Source organism: Cydia pomonella, chromosome 12, assembly GCF_033807575.1.
Source record: "Cydia pomonella isolate Wapato2018A chromosome 12, ilCydPomo1, whole genome shotgun sequence".
NCBI classification, from domain to species: domain Eukaryota; kingdom Metazoa; phylum Arthropoda; class Insecta; order Lepidoptera; family Tortricidae; genus Cydia; species Cydia pomonella.
In genome coordinates, this window is record NC_084714.1 from 21,886,000 (window position 1) to 21,902,998 (window position 16,999).

Genomic DNA, 16,999 nt, shown 5'->3' on the forward strand with positions numbered 1-16,999 from the left:
CATCATGTGCTTCGGTTGAAGACCAGATTCCTCCATAGACTTATATTCCTCGCCAAGCGCAGGGTCTCGACAATGAATTACACCATACAATATAAATGAATATCTCAAGCAGGGATCGGAACCGGTTTTTTGCAAAAACATCGAAATAACCATATATTTCGGTTTATTTTATACTCTAAATGTAGGACTCAGTTGTGTTTTCAGATAACGACTTCGTATTATTAGATTGCCTAATTAGAAATGAAGTAATTAACAAAGAACGAAAAAATACCGTTTTCGTTCCCATACAAAAAATACCGGTTTCCGATCCCTGATCTCAAGAGTAATCGTAAATTAAAGTTCCGTTTCGAGCCATATAACTTGTACGAAATGTTAAAGACAATGCCAATATTGACCACCTCATGCGCTGCTATCGCTTTACTTACCCCCACCACAACTTCGCACGGTGCCGTAAGAAAATTTGAGTATATTTGAATAAAATCGAGACACTAAACAATAATATCATAATATAGACCTGATTTCAACCAAAACCTACAATCAATACAGGCAGTTCTAAGCACACTTAGATGAAATTTAACTGGCTGAAAACTTTCTTTTATAATAAAAAAACTATATTTTTTTTTACTAATGCCAATAAATAAATACTCAGTTTTTTAAATTTACCTATTTAAAATAAAATACACTAACGCTACAACTGAAACCATCCATTTTAAGCTTTATGAATTAATCCTCATTCCCACTTAAACTAAGTCACAAAAACTACTTATTATAAATACGAACATATTATTATGTATGTCTATCACATTCCTACTCCTGAAGTACTAAATCGACGCTTAACATTCTACTAATCCTTATTAGCCGTACAACAATTCAACTCCTACCGTCAGTTCGCTTTGGCGCCCAGTATCGCGACAAACAAACCCCTCACCTCCTCTCGCCGGAGCGGTCGCCGCCGTCCTCGCGCTCGCCCGCCGCCAGCTCCGGGATGGCGCTGAGCTCCGGCTTCACGCCCGCCGCCGCCTTCCTTCCCTTCCTCTCCTTCTCACTCGCCTTCCTCCCCGTCCTCTCCTTCTCACTCGCCTTGCTCCTCGTCGACCTACACATACACACTATATTTATTACTACTTTATGTGGAAACACTCCTCTGATGTTATCATGAAACTCGCCTTTGGCTCGTTTTATAAATCTACTTATAACGTACGGTCGAGTTCACAAACACCTTTACAAGCCAATGTTCCAAAAATATATCTACATGACCTTAGGGCGGAACTTCCGGAAGTAGATTGGTCGCGCGTTTATGTCTTTTGTATTACAATTTTATCTACTAAGATGCTTAACAATTTTTATTAATTATTTAAGTTTTATAGTAAAAAAATATTTTAAAGGAGTCGTAGAAAACGTATTGTATATAATAGTGATAGTATCAAGCTTTTCAATGTTGTACCTTACTTAGGCAACTCAGCAAACTTCGTTGCCTAAACACGGTACTCGACTGAAAAGCTCTATCACAATTGGCTACTTGACTTGTAAATAATGTCAAACGATCTTGATTTTTTTGAGGATCAAATGTCTATATAGGACTCACGCACGGCATTTAAGCAACACAAAGATCAGAAATTAGAGTTAAAGTCTGACGCTCGCACTCGACGATTGAAACGCCTCTAACAAAATGATAAGGTGATATGACGTCACATCACATAAGTCTGTCCTAAATGTATGGAAGATCAAGGAAATTGACCCTGAAATATTGCGTTTATGTGTATAGTTGTCATACAATTTATTTTTCAATAAAATGTAAGGAATCGAATGGTACCATTTTCTTTTCTATTCTCGGAAGACAAAAAAAAATATTTTTTTTTTTGAGATTTCGGAGCCATGTATTTTTTTATAATCTCATTATAATTTTTTAAATTCCACTTTTTTATAATGGATGGCTCATTTTCCATCCATTTAACTAAATTTTACAGTACATATGGGGCTACTTTATAGCACTAGTGCGAAAAGTAGCATATTACGTTACTGTGTCGAACATTTAAAGGGCCATATGTACTGTAAAACGTTGTACGATACATGTGCGAATAGGTAATTCGCAACTCGTGTCGATTTAAAACACTCCCTTCGGTCGTGTTTTAATTTATCGCCACTCGTTTCGAATTTCCTATTTTTCGCACTTGTATCGTAATGTACTATTTTAATATTACATCGTGTAATCGTGTAATTAAAACGTCAAGTTACTTACGTATTTATATATAACATTAACCTAACACTAACCTGACCGAATCCTCTGACGTCACGCTAACATTATCATCATTTTTACTCCGACTGCGCGTCGTTCGGCGCTGCGGAGTCACGGGACTTTCAACCTTACTCTCTGCTTCTTTAGATTCACGTCGAGCCATAAGCCTTCTCATAGCCGGAGTAGGATTACTTATTCTACTCGGCGTTTCTTCTACTTCCTCAGATTGGTTCGAGGTTGTAGATTTAGCGCGCTTTCTAGTCATAGGTCTTCTAGTTTCGACATTTCCGGTTTTTTTGTCGACATCCATTGTTTTATCATCTTTTTTGTTAGATGATGTTGACGATGCGCGTTTGCGTAAACGAGATTCTCGTTTTTCCTTTTCTGTTTTTCTTTCTGTTTCTTTAGATAGCTCTGAAGCATCCATTTTTTCTTGTAAACCTTTCGTTTCTTTTTCGACTAGTTTATCTGTTTTATTTTCAGCCGCTGCTTCTTTGTCTGTCTTATGTTTGCCAATCTTTTCTTCAGGAATGACATCACCTGTTTTAGATGTAATAGGATCTACTTCCATAACTTCCGGTTTATTTATAGCTGAACTGCCGTCAACGATATCAGTACTTTTTGCTTCAGCAGTAGCAGTAGGAGTTTCTTTGTTTTCTTCAATGGGATTCATTTCTTCAACTACTACGTCTATCGTTATGACTGCATGTGTTTCTGTTTTCGGTGCTTCGATTTCAATTTCTGCTGCTTCGGTTTCAGGTTTTGTTGCTTCCGTTTCGGTTTTTGCTGCTTCTATTTCAGTTTTTGCTGCTTCTGTTTCAGGTTCTGCTGTTTCTGTTTCAGTTTTTGCTGCTCCTGTTGCAGTTGTTGCTGCTTCTGCCTCCGTTTTTGGTGCTTCGGTTTCAGATTTCGCTGAGTCCGTTTCTAAAACAATTATGAATATTTACAGTGAATGATATTATTACATGAGGTGTAGTGAGGGTAGTTTTGAATACTTTAAATGTACAGTAATTGCTAAAATTAACCATACCTCTTTATAGTACACAAATGAAAGAATTAGCTCGTCGGGGCCAGCTACAAATCGAACGACTATAAAAAAGGGGAACTTAATTCCATAGGGCATTAATTCGAATAGAAGCTCAAAACAAAGAAATACCGATATAGAAACCACTATATTAATTAATACTAATCAAAAAACCATACCTGCTTTCTTACTTTCCTCCTCCTCTTCATCGTCATCATAATTGAGATCCATCTCATTATCCGATAAATAAGAATTGTCATCAGTAAGCAGGGACACCCGGAATTTATTCAGCGGATCTCTATTATCCGACTGTTCCGTCGTTTCCGGACTTTCCCTAACATTAACCTCTATTTCTTCGATCTGTCTGTTGCTGTCAGATGAGGTCTGTTCGTCGAGCTGTATGTCGTCGGACTCGGCGGAAGAGTCCCCGATTGATATTATCTCGTCGTCACCAGAGCCTGACATTGAATCCTGAAACGATATTATGGAGCGTTTTAGGAGATGCAAACTATAATAATGATGGTTGGACGGCGGATACCAAGATGGAGAAGAAAAACCATGAATAGATCGAACTGGAGATATGCCTGACCAGGCTAAGGCCCACCCGCGGCTGTAATGCCTCAGATGATGATGATGAAAATGTGATAAGGTCAAGACCTCATGGTCTTGGTGGCTCAGTTGGCAGAGCGCTGAAGTATCGATCCAGAGGCTGTGAGTTCAAGTCGCCCAAGGCAGTAATTTTTCGACTTTTAAATTGATTCTAAGCTTGATGCAAATATGTTTCATTTAGACATAAAAAATAGCAAAAACGCTTGCGTTTACCAAGGTAAAGAAGCATAATGACAGACAGGTCTTTATGGTGGGTAGTTTAGTCAATTCGAACCAGTTATACAAAAATCGTTCAGAACATGATTACCAGAATTAGTCATGAAAGTTCAACCATGGCATTTCCAAAGTTCGAACCAGATTTTTGTCTGACGAAATCAGATTTGAGCTATGATTACTTGGTTTGGTTGATTTCATTACACAGTAGGAAACAAAAAAAAAAAATTTTTACAAGCTTTTATTTAACTTTCAATCTTTTTACCTGTGTATGTTCGGGTCAAATATTGCAACCTAAAAAAGTTAGTCTACTGGCTTGCTATTTTTCCATTGAGCTAAACTTCACATGATTATTAGTTGCCTATTGAAAGAAAAGTACAGTCAGTGATAAAACCTAAATCAAAAAATTATTTTTGTTCAAAAATCTTAGTTATGTTTACTATCATTATGTTTACTTACATCTTCCTCCGAACTTTCTTCATCAGTATCATCATCAGCTCCCTCGACAATCTCCTCGTCCGTCAACCCCTCCTCATCGCTCATGTCTCCCTCTATCTCATTAATCTCCCTCTCAATCTCCACAATCCTCTCTTTCTCCTTCTGAATATCCTGCGCTGTACCTTCTACGCGTTCTATACGTTCCTTCCAATTAGACTTGTCTTTATTATCTTCGCTTTCAGATTCACTATCATTAGTTAAAAGACTTGATTGGTCTTTTAATACAGACTTGCAAGCGATAGTCGAGACTTCTGTTTTAGTTACTTTTGTAACTGATATCTCTTTAGTAACAGACACTTCATGTATGCTCGAGCTTTCAGCAACACTGCTCTCATAACTGTGTAGCACAGATTTGGTAAAAATACTATCGTTCATTGAACTAAATGCTGGTAAAGTTTTTACGTGATCAGATTCATTATCCTTTTCTTTTTCGAGTTCTTGTGAAGTTTCAATAGTGCTGCTCTCGCAGCTTTGTAGTATCGATTTACCAAATTGTGTTTCGTTCATTTTTGTAAAAGCTGGTAAAGTTTCTATATTAGTTTTGCTGCTGTCAGCTGACTGTACTTTGTCTGGAGTTTCAGTAAGTACAGACTTGTTTACAATCGGAGAGAACGATACGTCCATGTTGGCGACTTGTTTAGGCTTCATAGGCGTACATTTAATTAATTCCTCGTTTTCTTCTTGCTCAGGTTCGGGTTCAGTGTTTTTGGCTTTGAATGTGTTGGCTTCTAGTACTATTCTGGTGAGAGATTTTTTGGCTTTAGTCGAACGATCGGCTTTGGGAGACATGAGTTTTTCTGGTGTCTTTGAGCGGCTTCTACGAGAGGAGGATTATATTATTGTAAATTATAAACATTATAATAATAGTATATAGCATATTAATATATAATAAGTTACCGACTCGGTTTAAGGAAATGCTCTTGTCAAAATACAAAAGAAAACTAACTGAATGGCTCCTGGAGGAATGTTTCTATAATATACATGAATTTTTAAACTGTAATGAAAACTGAGATATATTTATTTTGAATTTTGTGTGATTATCGTATTTTTTTTGTATTTTCCTGACATAATCTTTTATTTTATTTTCTGCATTTTATTGTTGAAATGACCGATTGAATTTTGTATATTTTATTAATGTTTCTTAATGTTAAGTTATATAAATTTCTTGTTGTATATATTTCTACGCCAGTGATGGCAGAATATGCTGTTCTATACCAAGAAAAACAACGACACCAAAATTGTATATAGCATATTCTATGAAATAAATTAATTATGAATTATAAAAGTAATTGTCGATATTGCAGTAGTGGTGTAAACATTTTCACTATTTTCTGTAGCTATATTAAATTTATAATCGTTCAAGAAAATAAGAGACTGTGTGATATATGTTTAAATTTACTCTGAGAGTACGTTCCCGATATAAAGCATGGACGATAGAAAAAATCTATAAGTCAGTGATTAGTTACTGATTTCCCCCTAAAGGTATTCTCGTCACTTCGTATATTTTTAAAGTTTATCCTAGTGTGCAGGCTGGCCGCCATACATTAATTTGAATCAAAATATGGCGGTGAAGGTCATGTATTATGTTGATCGTGCACACTCAGAGCGTGCGTTTCATGGCCGAGGCTCGAAGCAGTTTCCTTGGAAGGTGTAATAAATTCTGTCACATAATTAAATGATTCCTGGGCCGTTTGTCATACTCATACCTCAAGCTCCTCGGGCTCTTCAGCACTTCGATGTCGAGCTGCGGCTCGCGCGAGCGGCTGCGCAGGCGGCGCGGCGCGGGGGGCTGCTCGGGCGCGGCGGGCTGCTCGGGCTTAGTGGGGGACTCCGAGATGGCCGGCAGGCGCGGGGACTCCGCCACCTTCTCCAACCTCTCCGGGGTGCGGGAGCGGCTCCTGCGAGAGGAACTATTCCTATCAAAACTGACCAAGTTAAAGGCTGACTCACGTTCCGAGGGTTCCATATCGTCACACAATGTTGACTAATTTTCTTAAGACTCCAACGTTCTCTCTTCTTATTATTGATTTTTTTAAAAGCACATCAGGTTAAAGGTTTTATTTCTTATGCTGGCACTTTACCTGGCGTTGCGTGTTCGGGTGTTTGCTTTATTCGGCTGAAAACTACCACGTGGGGATTTATTCATCTATATTTGCCATATTGCTCGAATAAGCCAAACACGCAAATAGGCCAACTCGCGTATCCGCCCGTTTGTCGGTTTTTGGTCCCACATCAACACAATTTTGAAAGATAGAAGTCTAGTCACACATCAAAGGACGCTAATATGGCAAATATTTACATTCACCGTTTACTCATGGCTCGCTCATAGTAACATCAAACATATTTACATTTCTCTGTTGGCACCCCAAGTGTGGATATTGTGTTTGACATGGCGTCTGGTTAACAGTGCATGAGTCAACTTTTAAGTCTCTTAGAGATTGCGGAGCGGAAGCAGCTGTTTTGTGGAAACATATATATTTAGTTTTGTCTACATTCAGGGTCAGTAAATTGTTTTGGAGCCATTTTGTCACCGTACTAGCTACGGTGACAACCGCATTCTGCAGAGGTGATTACTTCATCCCACGAAGCTCCGTGAAATAAGATTGCCGTGTCATCTGCGTACCATACAATGTCTGCATTGATCAAGTCTAAGAAAGTCAAATCGTTAATGTAGATCAGGAACAAAATTGGCCCAAGTATACTCCCTTGTAGCATGCCAAAAGTTATTTGTCTAAGATTACTGACTTGTTCATTAACCCTGACACATTGTGTGCGACCCGACAAGCTATGCATCCATTTTAATGGAGTTCCTCGTATCCCGGACATCTCCAATTTCCTAATCAAGATAGTAATCGACACTGTGTCGAAGGCTTTGGCAAGGTCAAGGAACACTCCGACACAGGTCTTTCTTTGATCTAAATGCTCAGCGACCTTGTCTGTCAATTAAGATATAGTAGCTTCGGTAGATTTCCCGTTTCAGAATCCAAATTGCTTTTGCGACTATATATTATTTTTTTCTAGGAAATTAACTACGCGCTTGTTAACCACCCTCACCAAGATTTTTGTAAGAGATCCTAGAAGCGAAATAGGTCTCTAGTTGCCAAAATTATTTTTGTCCCCGCTTTTGTACACCGGAGTCACGGAGTTGCGGCTTTCCATGCGTCGGGAAAAATCCCCTTTGCAAGACTCATGTTGCATATGAATGTGAGGGGTAAGTAATAGAACGTATACAAACCTATAATATATCACTCTGAATGTATAAATTCAATTTGTATAATTTTGATCGGAATAACATTCAATTGCAATAACATGCAATATGTATAACAACGAATTCTATAATTGTAAATTGTATAATAAACACTACATATATCATTGTTTACGATAACATTAGAAAGGTATAACGTTGAAATAATATAACATACAAAACAAATATCATACATTAAAAATACCGAACCACTACCGAAATTACATTATTTAAATATATTTTTGTGTGTTAGTTAATGAACAGATACAGTTTTTAAATTATTATGAAATGAGCAATGTATTTGAAACATCTATACTATGCGAATTTATATTTCAACGTAGTTTGCTCCGTATTTATCTATTACAGATTGCAGCTTTTTTCTGTGGTAATTCTGGTGCTAATTTCTTTATCTAGAGGATCACAGTTCTAACCTAACCTAACCCACTTTTCTGTTAACAGTTTCTTTTTCCGAAGCCTCAGAGTTCTAACCTAACCTGCTACCTATTCTGGAAACAATTTATTTATCTAGGGGGTCACAGTTCTAACCTAACCCACTTTTAGCAGTTTTTTTCTAGTAGTGTGTTCTATGAGGTTTGAAATTCTAGGTCATCCTACTAATTTTACTACTTAATTATATAAGATGATATTTATATTTTAATATGTATATATTATGACAGTTATATGAAATGAGCTTAACTTATATGTATATTATACCAAACAGCCATATGTATGTCGTATGTTATATTATTTTTATGTTATACTAATTGAAAGTATACGTTTACTTTATTATACATAAGATTAGTATACATTTTTAAGGTTTGTAAACTGAAGTTATTCCAAAAGTGCGTATATATTATAGGACGCACCCGAATGTGAGGGGCAAAACAATATGGTTTCTAATATTTTTCAAGAGCACGTTAGTCAAGCCATCGAGACCCGGTGCACTATCTGATTTAAGTTCGGCAATCATTTTTTTCAATTTCTGCTTCATTTGGATTCATAGAAAGAGGAGCAAATGGTATATTTAGAAGTATATTATGATTTGCACTTTACTGACCAGTTTATCCCTTGTAGTGGCAGACCGTCGACTCCCGACCGATTATGTCATTTAAATTTCAAATTTTAATAATTGAAATAAAATAAAAATTCCGACAACTCAAAAACGACATATGCCACTTGAAGAGGTATGGTGCATATTCTTAAAAATTGGAAAGGTAGGTAGGTATACAGGGTGACCTTGACCATTGGACAAACCCTGAAATCCCACGTAGGGTTATTTCTCAGGAATGCTCTGACGTAAATATTTTTTTAATTAGAACAAAAGATAAAAAAAATAAATTTTTCGAAAAAAAGTTATTTGCAATAATCTACAACAAAAAGAAAAACACTGTGTTAATCTTTGGCAGTGTTTTTGACAATTTGTTCCAAATATTTGATAATGATGACATTTTTCAAAAGTCAGAAGCTTATTAGTGTCATAAATAAAAAAGATAATCAAAAAGGTCGAAGGTTCCATACTATTCTTTGAGGATATTACCTTAGGAGCTACTTATCTTATCTTATCTAACACACACAGGCTGCTCCAAAGTAAAAAATGGTAATTTATTAATTTCATTGAAACCGCTACACCGGTTGTTATGATACTTTGTACACTGGTTCTAAATACCCTAATGCATATGTACATTTCGGCTTTGTACAATTGGCTAGGGACACACTATATATATTTTAAATACGATATAGTCAACAGAATATACAGATACCTTAATCGGCTCGGCGCAGTAATTGTAAGTGTGGTCTGGACCGGGTGCGGCGCGCTGTCCACCTCCTGCCGGGGCTGCTCCGGGATGGGCGCTAGAGGGGACGCGCGCGGACTGATGTCCGGGGTGCGAGACCGGCTCCTACAACCCGACATAATCACGGTTTCTTCAGAAGAAGCACAAATACATGACGAAAAATATGAAGATTGTATCTACCGAAGACACCTATAGCTAAAATCGTAAAAAAACTTTTTTCGTTCGAGTTTCCTTCGGCGTAATTTCAGTTAACTTACTTAAAATAGCTCCTTTATTCCTTACCTGGTATTTCTGCTCGTTCGTAGCGGTGTTACTGTAGGAGAATCCACGTGCTCTGGTGTACCAGACCGACTTCTAGAAAAGAAACATTGCAAAGTGACATTTACTATAATTCGTTTTTTTTTTTTGCATTACAAATTGAAAAACGCTTTTAAAAAATCAGTAACTATTACTTATCTCATCGTATGTGTTTTATAACTGTTACATATTTGTTGTGACCTATTTTTTAAAAGTGTTTTTCAATAAAAAGACATGTCAAGATTATTTTCTTTTTCTTTCTAATTCTAAAAAAACGAACTATAAAAATAAAACAAATAACAGTCGTTTTCAACTATTTTATTATAATAATCCTAGGTTATATTTTTTATTGGTACTAATAATACAATATAACAGTTAAAGTCAAACACGAACGGTATCATCTCAATACAATTCTGGGAGATTAAATGATTTAAAGTTATAAATTGTATGAGGATGACTCCTGTCACCGTACTGTCGCGTTTGAAAAATACTACAGCTGCGGCGCTAAGGAGATATCACATTCAAATAACCCTTACGATGAATACCGAACGCATTCGAAATATGTCGCGCAATATTCACATTTGCATGATCGTAACAAGAAAGAGACAGTAATATGAATAGCCGTCAGTGTGGTGAGACAGCAAATCGGGCCGGACGTAGAAACATACCTGGCAGCCAACGGCGTGCTCTCCCCCGCCGCCCGGATCCCGCGCCGCCCCCGCGGCGTGCGCGGCGCGCTGTCCCTCTCCAGCCCTGCCGTCTCTGTCTCGCCCGCGCCACTCGTGAAGCAACTCGGCGACAGCCTGCCGTCCTCGTCCACCGCCCTGTAGCTGGGGGAGGCGCTGTCTCTCTCCCGCTTTTCAGGCGTCTCCGTCTTGCGGTAGCGGGGGTTGATGAGCGTGACGGGGATGTCGGCGATGCTCTCGATGGAGGTGTTGGGGTCCTCGGAGAGGCTGCTGTTCGCCGAGATGGAGAGGGAGCGTCTGGAACAATAATAGTACATGTCGACGCGGGAAAGAGACGACTGCGCAGCTAGGTTTTGATTTCAAACCTTGGGAGTTTATTTAACCATTTGACCGCCAAAGGACGGCTACAACCCAATTTCAACCTTCCTGCATTCCGACAAGGTTCACGATGACACGCCTCACGCGATGTGTCCCTTGCGACCCGGGTATGTCCTTAAACTACGTCCAAAAGACGGGTATAGGCACTGTGAATGTCATCTCGCTTTGTGTGGTAGGGCACAGCCAGCGGATGTCATTCCAGATCTAGAGCAGAGCCCAACTGGGGAAGTACCTCCACCTTACAGAAAACCGCAGCCAAATAACACTAGACCTTACTCATAGTGTTGTGTTCCTGCCGGTGAGTAAGGTTGCCAGAGCTCAACGAGGGTGCGGAGTGTTAGGGTCGGCAACACGCATGTAGCTCCTCTGCGTCCATAGGCTGCGACGGCTGACAAGACGTAGTATAAAAAAAGGTTACACAAAATATATACCTCGCTCGAACGTTGTCTTTATAAGACTTCCTGGACAAGACTTTCTCCTCTGTTGCAAGTTTCTTTAGGGGCGATTCGAATGGATTGTCATCTTTCTGTAAAGATAAAATAAAATGTAAAATAAATCAACTGTACTGTCTCAAAGTTTAAAATCAAAGAACATACCGAATCAAGGCTGGAAACCGGTTAAATTTCCAAGCCGTTATCATGTACTTGACGCAAAACCTTTTAATTTTGGTTTCGTTCCTAAAACCGTATTTTTTATTTAAACATTTCCATAAAAGTAAAAGTTTAATGTATCTTTTATAACTGTGGGAATTCCTTGTAAAAATAAATTAATAATACATAGATTAACCGGTTTACAACAATAAGAACCGGTTTATTCCTATGTGGGTGTCTTTGTTTACGCGGGCCGGACGGCCGTCTCGTCGCTCATGGAATAAACCGGTTTATTGAGATTACAATAAAGTTCTCAAAACGTTCGTGTTCTTATGAAAGTTCGGAGTAAAACTAAAATAAATCGGTATTTACAGCTATTTTTAAAACCAGTTCCGAGCCTTGTACAGTCACGTCTGAAAACATCGACACGATCGAAGTGCCAAAAATATGTATACACGACCTTATGGCCCATATATTAGGGTAGTGTATACATATTTTGGCACTTTGTCCGTATTATTAGATAATTTCAGACGTGACCGTACCGACCATAGTTGTTAAAAAGATATGTCTATGGCAACCGGCTATCACCAGGCTAGCATAAAACACACTGTAAACTAAATCTTATACCATTAACATAAGGTTAAAAATACTGACCATAGGATGCGCGGTACTCGTAGAAGTAACGAAACTCTCCATAGATTCGTCCATCTCTTTCTGTCGCACTGGTTCTCTCTCTCGCACTTCGGCAGTAAAAGGAGCGGGTTGCGGCGAGGGCGTTGAACCCGACTCGGAGGCCGTCGGGATTGTGAACCGTAAGTGTCTGAAAATACAGTTAAGAATTAACTGGCAAGTTTTCCTATCGGCATTAATAAACGTAGATGTGAAGATTTCCCGTAGTCCGGTTCGATGTCCCGTAGTGGTTTGGAATTTCGCGCTTTTTAAATTGACAATTTGTTTTTCCAGATTGTAAATGACGACCCTCAGGCATATTTCTTTTTGTATTGGTTTTCTAGCCAGCCACCGGACTGGCGCAGTCGGTAGGATACACCTTAATTTTCGTGTTATGAGCACGGATATTTGTTCCTGAGTCATGGGTGTTTTCTATGTATATAAGTATTTATAAATTGTTATCTTTATCTAAATACCCATAACACAAGCCTTTTTGAGTATACTGTGGGATTTAGTCAGTTTGTATAATAATTTCCTATACTATTTATTTATTTATTTGTCACTGTGTACGTATGCGACGTATAGTCTGTTGCTTACTCAGGTATATACGACTGTTGCCAAGATTAAGCTACAAAAAGCTGTTACATGAATTTGAACCATATGAGCAGAACGCTAAAATTGCCTTTTAAACGTTTGATCCTTCTCTCTTATGGCCATTAGAAATCTCAGAAAAATTCAACTATAACATAGTTATATTTCTGTGCGATACAATCATCCTGACTAATATTAACCACAAAATTATAATAAAATTTAACCTAAAATTAAAACTACCTACGAAACTCACACCTAAAAATAATAACACTCACACCTAACCTAACACATAAAAACATGGGCGACCTAGCCCAATATTAGGCTAGATCGCCCAGGTCCGACCCCTTATAGTTATCGTAAGTTACTTGTTGGTGGAGTCGCTGTAGTGCGTGTGGTTGCTGGCCGTCTCCAGCAGCTCGTCGTCGCTGTCGCCGAGGTAGCGCGAGTCCACGGGCGACGGCGCGTCGCGACCGAGGGCAGAGTTCCTTATCTGTGCACAAAATGTTACATTAAAGTGAGTCCACGTTACATTTCTTTATGAGATACGTAAAGGCGCCTAATACCGTGGGTGTCTATTTCCGCGGTATTCACAAATACACATATTAAAAGCGAACCGCTCGATTTCCTAGAAAGTATATTTCAAACGAACGTAGCATATTTCGTTAGCTAACGGACCTATTAGTGCCAGTGTGCTTGAATGAAATAAACAGCTCTTGATTCGTCAGTATCCGCGACGGCAGCGCAGGAAGAGAACGTGCCATACAAGTGAGCGACGCCACATGTAAGTGAACTCGAATTTTATTTAGTATTTTACGTAATAGTTATGGCAATAGAATTAATGCCATGGTTTTTAAATGATTATTATAGCTTTATGCATCACTTCCGAGTACTCTTTATACACCGTGTTTTTTATTTGGCCGAGAAATACGTTTAAAACGAAAAACAAGATACAGCGGTGATAGGCGCCTTTTTTGCTATGGCTCCTAATGACGTGGTATACCACGGTATTAGGCAAAATGATGATTTTATTCTTTATGCTTTATTTCTACTATATGGCATCGGTTATATACTTTCTTTCAGTTATTCCAATCTTGATCTATTCATGTTATTAAACAACTATTTCCGTGGTATGGAAAGTATTCAACAAATCCTCCTTCATTGGCAAAAACTTCAGTACTGAACTTGTAGTTTCCATAGAAACCCTTATTTTGTCACGATGTCTGAATATAGAGATATTTAACTGTATTTACCTACCAATAATGTATAAACTCCTCAGTATTAGGTCGACAGAGAGATATTAAGCGTTTCGTTCACAACGGCGCAAACGATTTGTAATTTGCTATCCCCCCTGTTCCCTCTTTGACCCCACGTCCTAATAATAAGTTTTTTTTTTTTAGAAAACAAACAGCCTTTTACAAATATGTCTAGAGTAAATGAACTAAAAATAGGCCTAAAGTTTCCTACATTACTAAGAAAACTATTACATAGAAATGTAAATTACGCAATTATAAATTACCGGTTTAGTTGTGTACGACATGCAAGTAAGTTAAGAAAACATACAAAATTATGAAAAATATGACTGGAACCAAATTGATCAATTTCTAGTTCTAGTTTTGTTAGTTAAATCTGCTGGTATAATTTGTTGATTTATGGTTTAAACATTTTATAATATGTTTTACTACAATTACTACCTACCCAGTAATAACTAGGTAGCAGTGGCGGATCGTTCAAAGAACTCGATTCCCATCGGCTTGTCTAATTTCAGCCCGTTGAGTACTTTCACGATCGATTCATGGAGAAAAGGAAAGCAAAATTAGCTCCGGGTTCCCTACGAATATTTGTGACGCACCGCCACTGCTAGGTAGGTAGGTATACATTACTAATTTCTCATGTTTTTTTGTAAGTACTACCGAAATACAAATGATATAATCATTATCTAAAGTTTCATTTAGTTTTTCTTGAATAAAACTTAATGTACAATAATATAATAGTATACGGAACCAAAGCTATTGTATTTTTTTAACCCTCGGGTCTAGGTTTCCAATCGTGAGTCCGATTCTTATTACCGATACCATCGGTAAAATTGGTAAATTGTTATACCCTCGGTAATCAAGCCCCTCAGAGCTCAACGAGGGTACGGAGTGTTAGGGTCGGCAACTCTTCTGAAGTTGCAGGCGTACATAGGCTACGGAGACTGCTTACCATCAGGCGGGCCGTATGCTTGATTGCAACCGAAGTAGTATTAAAAAAAACGAAGCTAAATTCGCGGTATTAGAATCACAACCAGTCATTACCACGGTAATATAAGACTCGCTTATTTTAGTTTCAATAATTATTTTCTTAAATATAGTAACTAAATTGAGTCTTAAAAGTTACGAAGGTGAAAGTTTTCTTTAATAAAAAAATATTCTAGCTCGTTAAGAAGCTTTGATATCCTTCATAAATTAGTCATTAAAGTCTCCATGAATTTCAAAATACCACGGTATTAGGCGCCTTACCTTATTTATGGCAAACGATACCAAGACCAAAAATTGACATAGATTATGCTAATAGAACTATTAGGTAATGCAAATTAGCTTTATGAAAAGCTTTTATATTATCTTGTTATAAAAGTGTCTCGTATTCTGTCAGCGCATAATCTCATAGGTGTGCGGGAATTTAGATATAATGTTACACTATATCTTACGCGTGTCTTTATTTCGACTCTGTATTTCGCGTATGTCTAGCACTCATATTCTCGTTCAGCAGTGTGCGCGGGAATTCAGGCTTTCAAATAATGCACTTCGGGTATATGCAGATATTTATATCATATTCTCAAGCCTGCGTGAGATGTTGGACGTTGAACACGTAAACATAAGGTAGAATATACTGTAAACTTACCTTCAATATACTACATATGTGGAGTCACAGTCCCACATCGGTCTTATATCTCGGGTATAGTAGAGTAGCCATCTGTATTGTATTGTATTGTATTTATTTATTTGCAAAGAATAAGTAGGTACAAAAGTGTCTTAGGTGGTAAGTGACAATTGGTTGCTTATTCTGCTATTTGTACTAAACAGGTTGTACTAGCATGCAAAAATCGTAAAACTACTACAAATCTGGCTGTATATCTTCAGAGAGGAAATCTTTTACACTATAATAGCTTTTATCAGATAATAGCTTCATTAATTTGTTTCTAAATCTATCTACAGGCAGTTCTCTTATAGATTTTGGTAACTTGTTAAAAAGTTTCATGCACATAACGAAACAGTGATTCGAATATAATGCTGTCCTGGGAACACAATTAAGAACCAACCTTCCAGGATCCCGTTGATTTCTGGTAGAGGCGCTTTCAGCTGTTGTAAATAAATACATATGCCTCTTTACAAACATGCAGATTTCTAAGATGTATAAACATGGCAGCGGTAAGATCTTAAGTCTTTTGAAAGATGGTTTGCATGTCTTGTATGGGGCTAGATTACAAATAGCACGTATACATTTTTTCTGTGCTACGAATGCTATGTTAAAATTCGTACAGTTTCCCCACAAAATAAGCCCATATCTTAACACTGAACTAATATACCCATGATACGCGGTTAACGCCGTATGTAAACCTGATGAGCGTCTTAACTTGCGTAGTACATAAACAAGTCTATTTAGTTTACAACGGATCTTTTCTATTTGTGCTTGCCAGTCCACTTGGACTTTATCTAAAACTATCCCTAAAAAACTTACATTTTGCATTTCTTGAAGTGACTCATCTCCGTAGTTTACATTAATCTTAACATTTTCGCCAAGTTTGGAGTTAAATTGTATGTAATTAGTTTTACTCATATTAATTCTCATATTGAATTATATCGGGTAATTCATTTATATAAGCAATAAATAATAAAGGCCCAAGTACACTACCTTGCGGTACACCAAAGTCGTTACATTTTAGCTCCGATCTATAGCCGGTTTCTTCATTAAAGTCGTTGAGTTTCTACACATTGTTTCCGATTTTTTAAGTAGGTTTTTAACCATTTAAGTGCAAGACCTCTTATACCATAATTTTCTAGTTTGTTTAAAAGTAACGAATGGTCTACAAAGTCAAAAGCTTTGGACATATCTAGAAAAATAGCTGTAGTATGTTTTTTTTCGTCTATGCATTTAACGATGTGGTGAATTAGATTAAAACCAGCAAGTGTCG

General features: G+C 37.6%; 1 protein-coding gene across 1 annotated transcript in view; it reads right to left on the minus strand.

Moving 5' to 3' along the window:
- Positions 1 to 16,999, minus strand: part of LOC133523893 (uncharacterized) — a 59,651-nt gene that overhangs the window by 6,879 nt on the left and 35,773 nt on the right. The window contains exons 25-35 of the mRNA XM_061859647.1: positions 13,194 to 13,318; positions 12,223 to 12,388; positions 11,410 to 11,504; positions 10,583 to 10,897; positions 9,900 to 9,971; positions 9,585 to 9,722; positions 6,287 to 6,478; positions 4,542 to 5,397; positions 3,440 to 3,731; positions 2,272 to 3,160; positions 929 to 1,096 (exon numbers count right to left, since the gene is read on the minus strand). Of these exons, the coding sequence (XP_061715631.1) occupies positions 929 to 1,096; positions 2,272 to 3,160; positions 3,440 to 3,731; positions 4,542 to 5,397; positions 6,287 to 6,478; positions 9,585 to 9,722; positions 9,900 to 9,971; positions 10,583 to 10,897; positions 11,410 to 11,504; positions 12,223 to 12,388; positions 13,194 to 13,318 (3,308 nt within the window). The remainder of the gene's footprint in view (positions 1 to 928; positions 1,097 to 2,271; positions 3,161 to 3,439; positions 3,732 to 4,541; positions 5,398 to 6,286; positions 6,479 to 9,584; positions 9,723 to 9,899; positions 9,972 to 10,582; positions 10,898 to 11,409; positions 11,505 to 12,222; positions 12,389 to 13,193; positions 13,319 to 16,999) is intronic.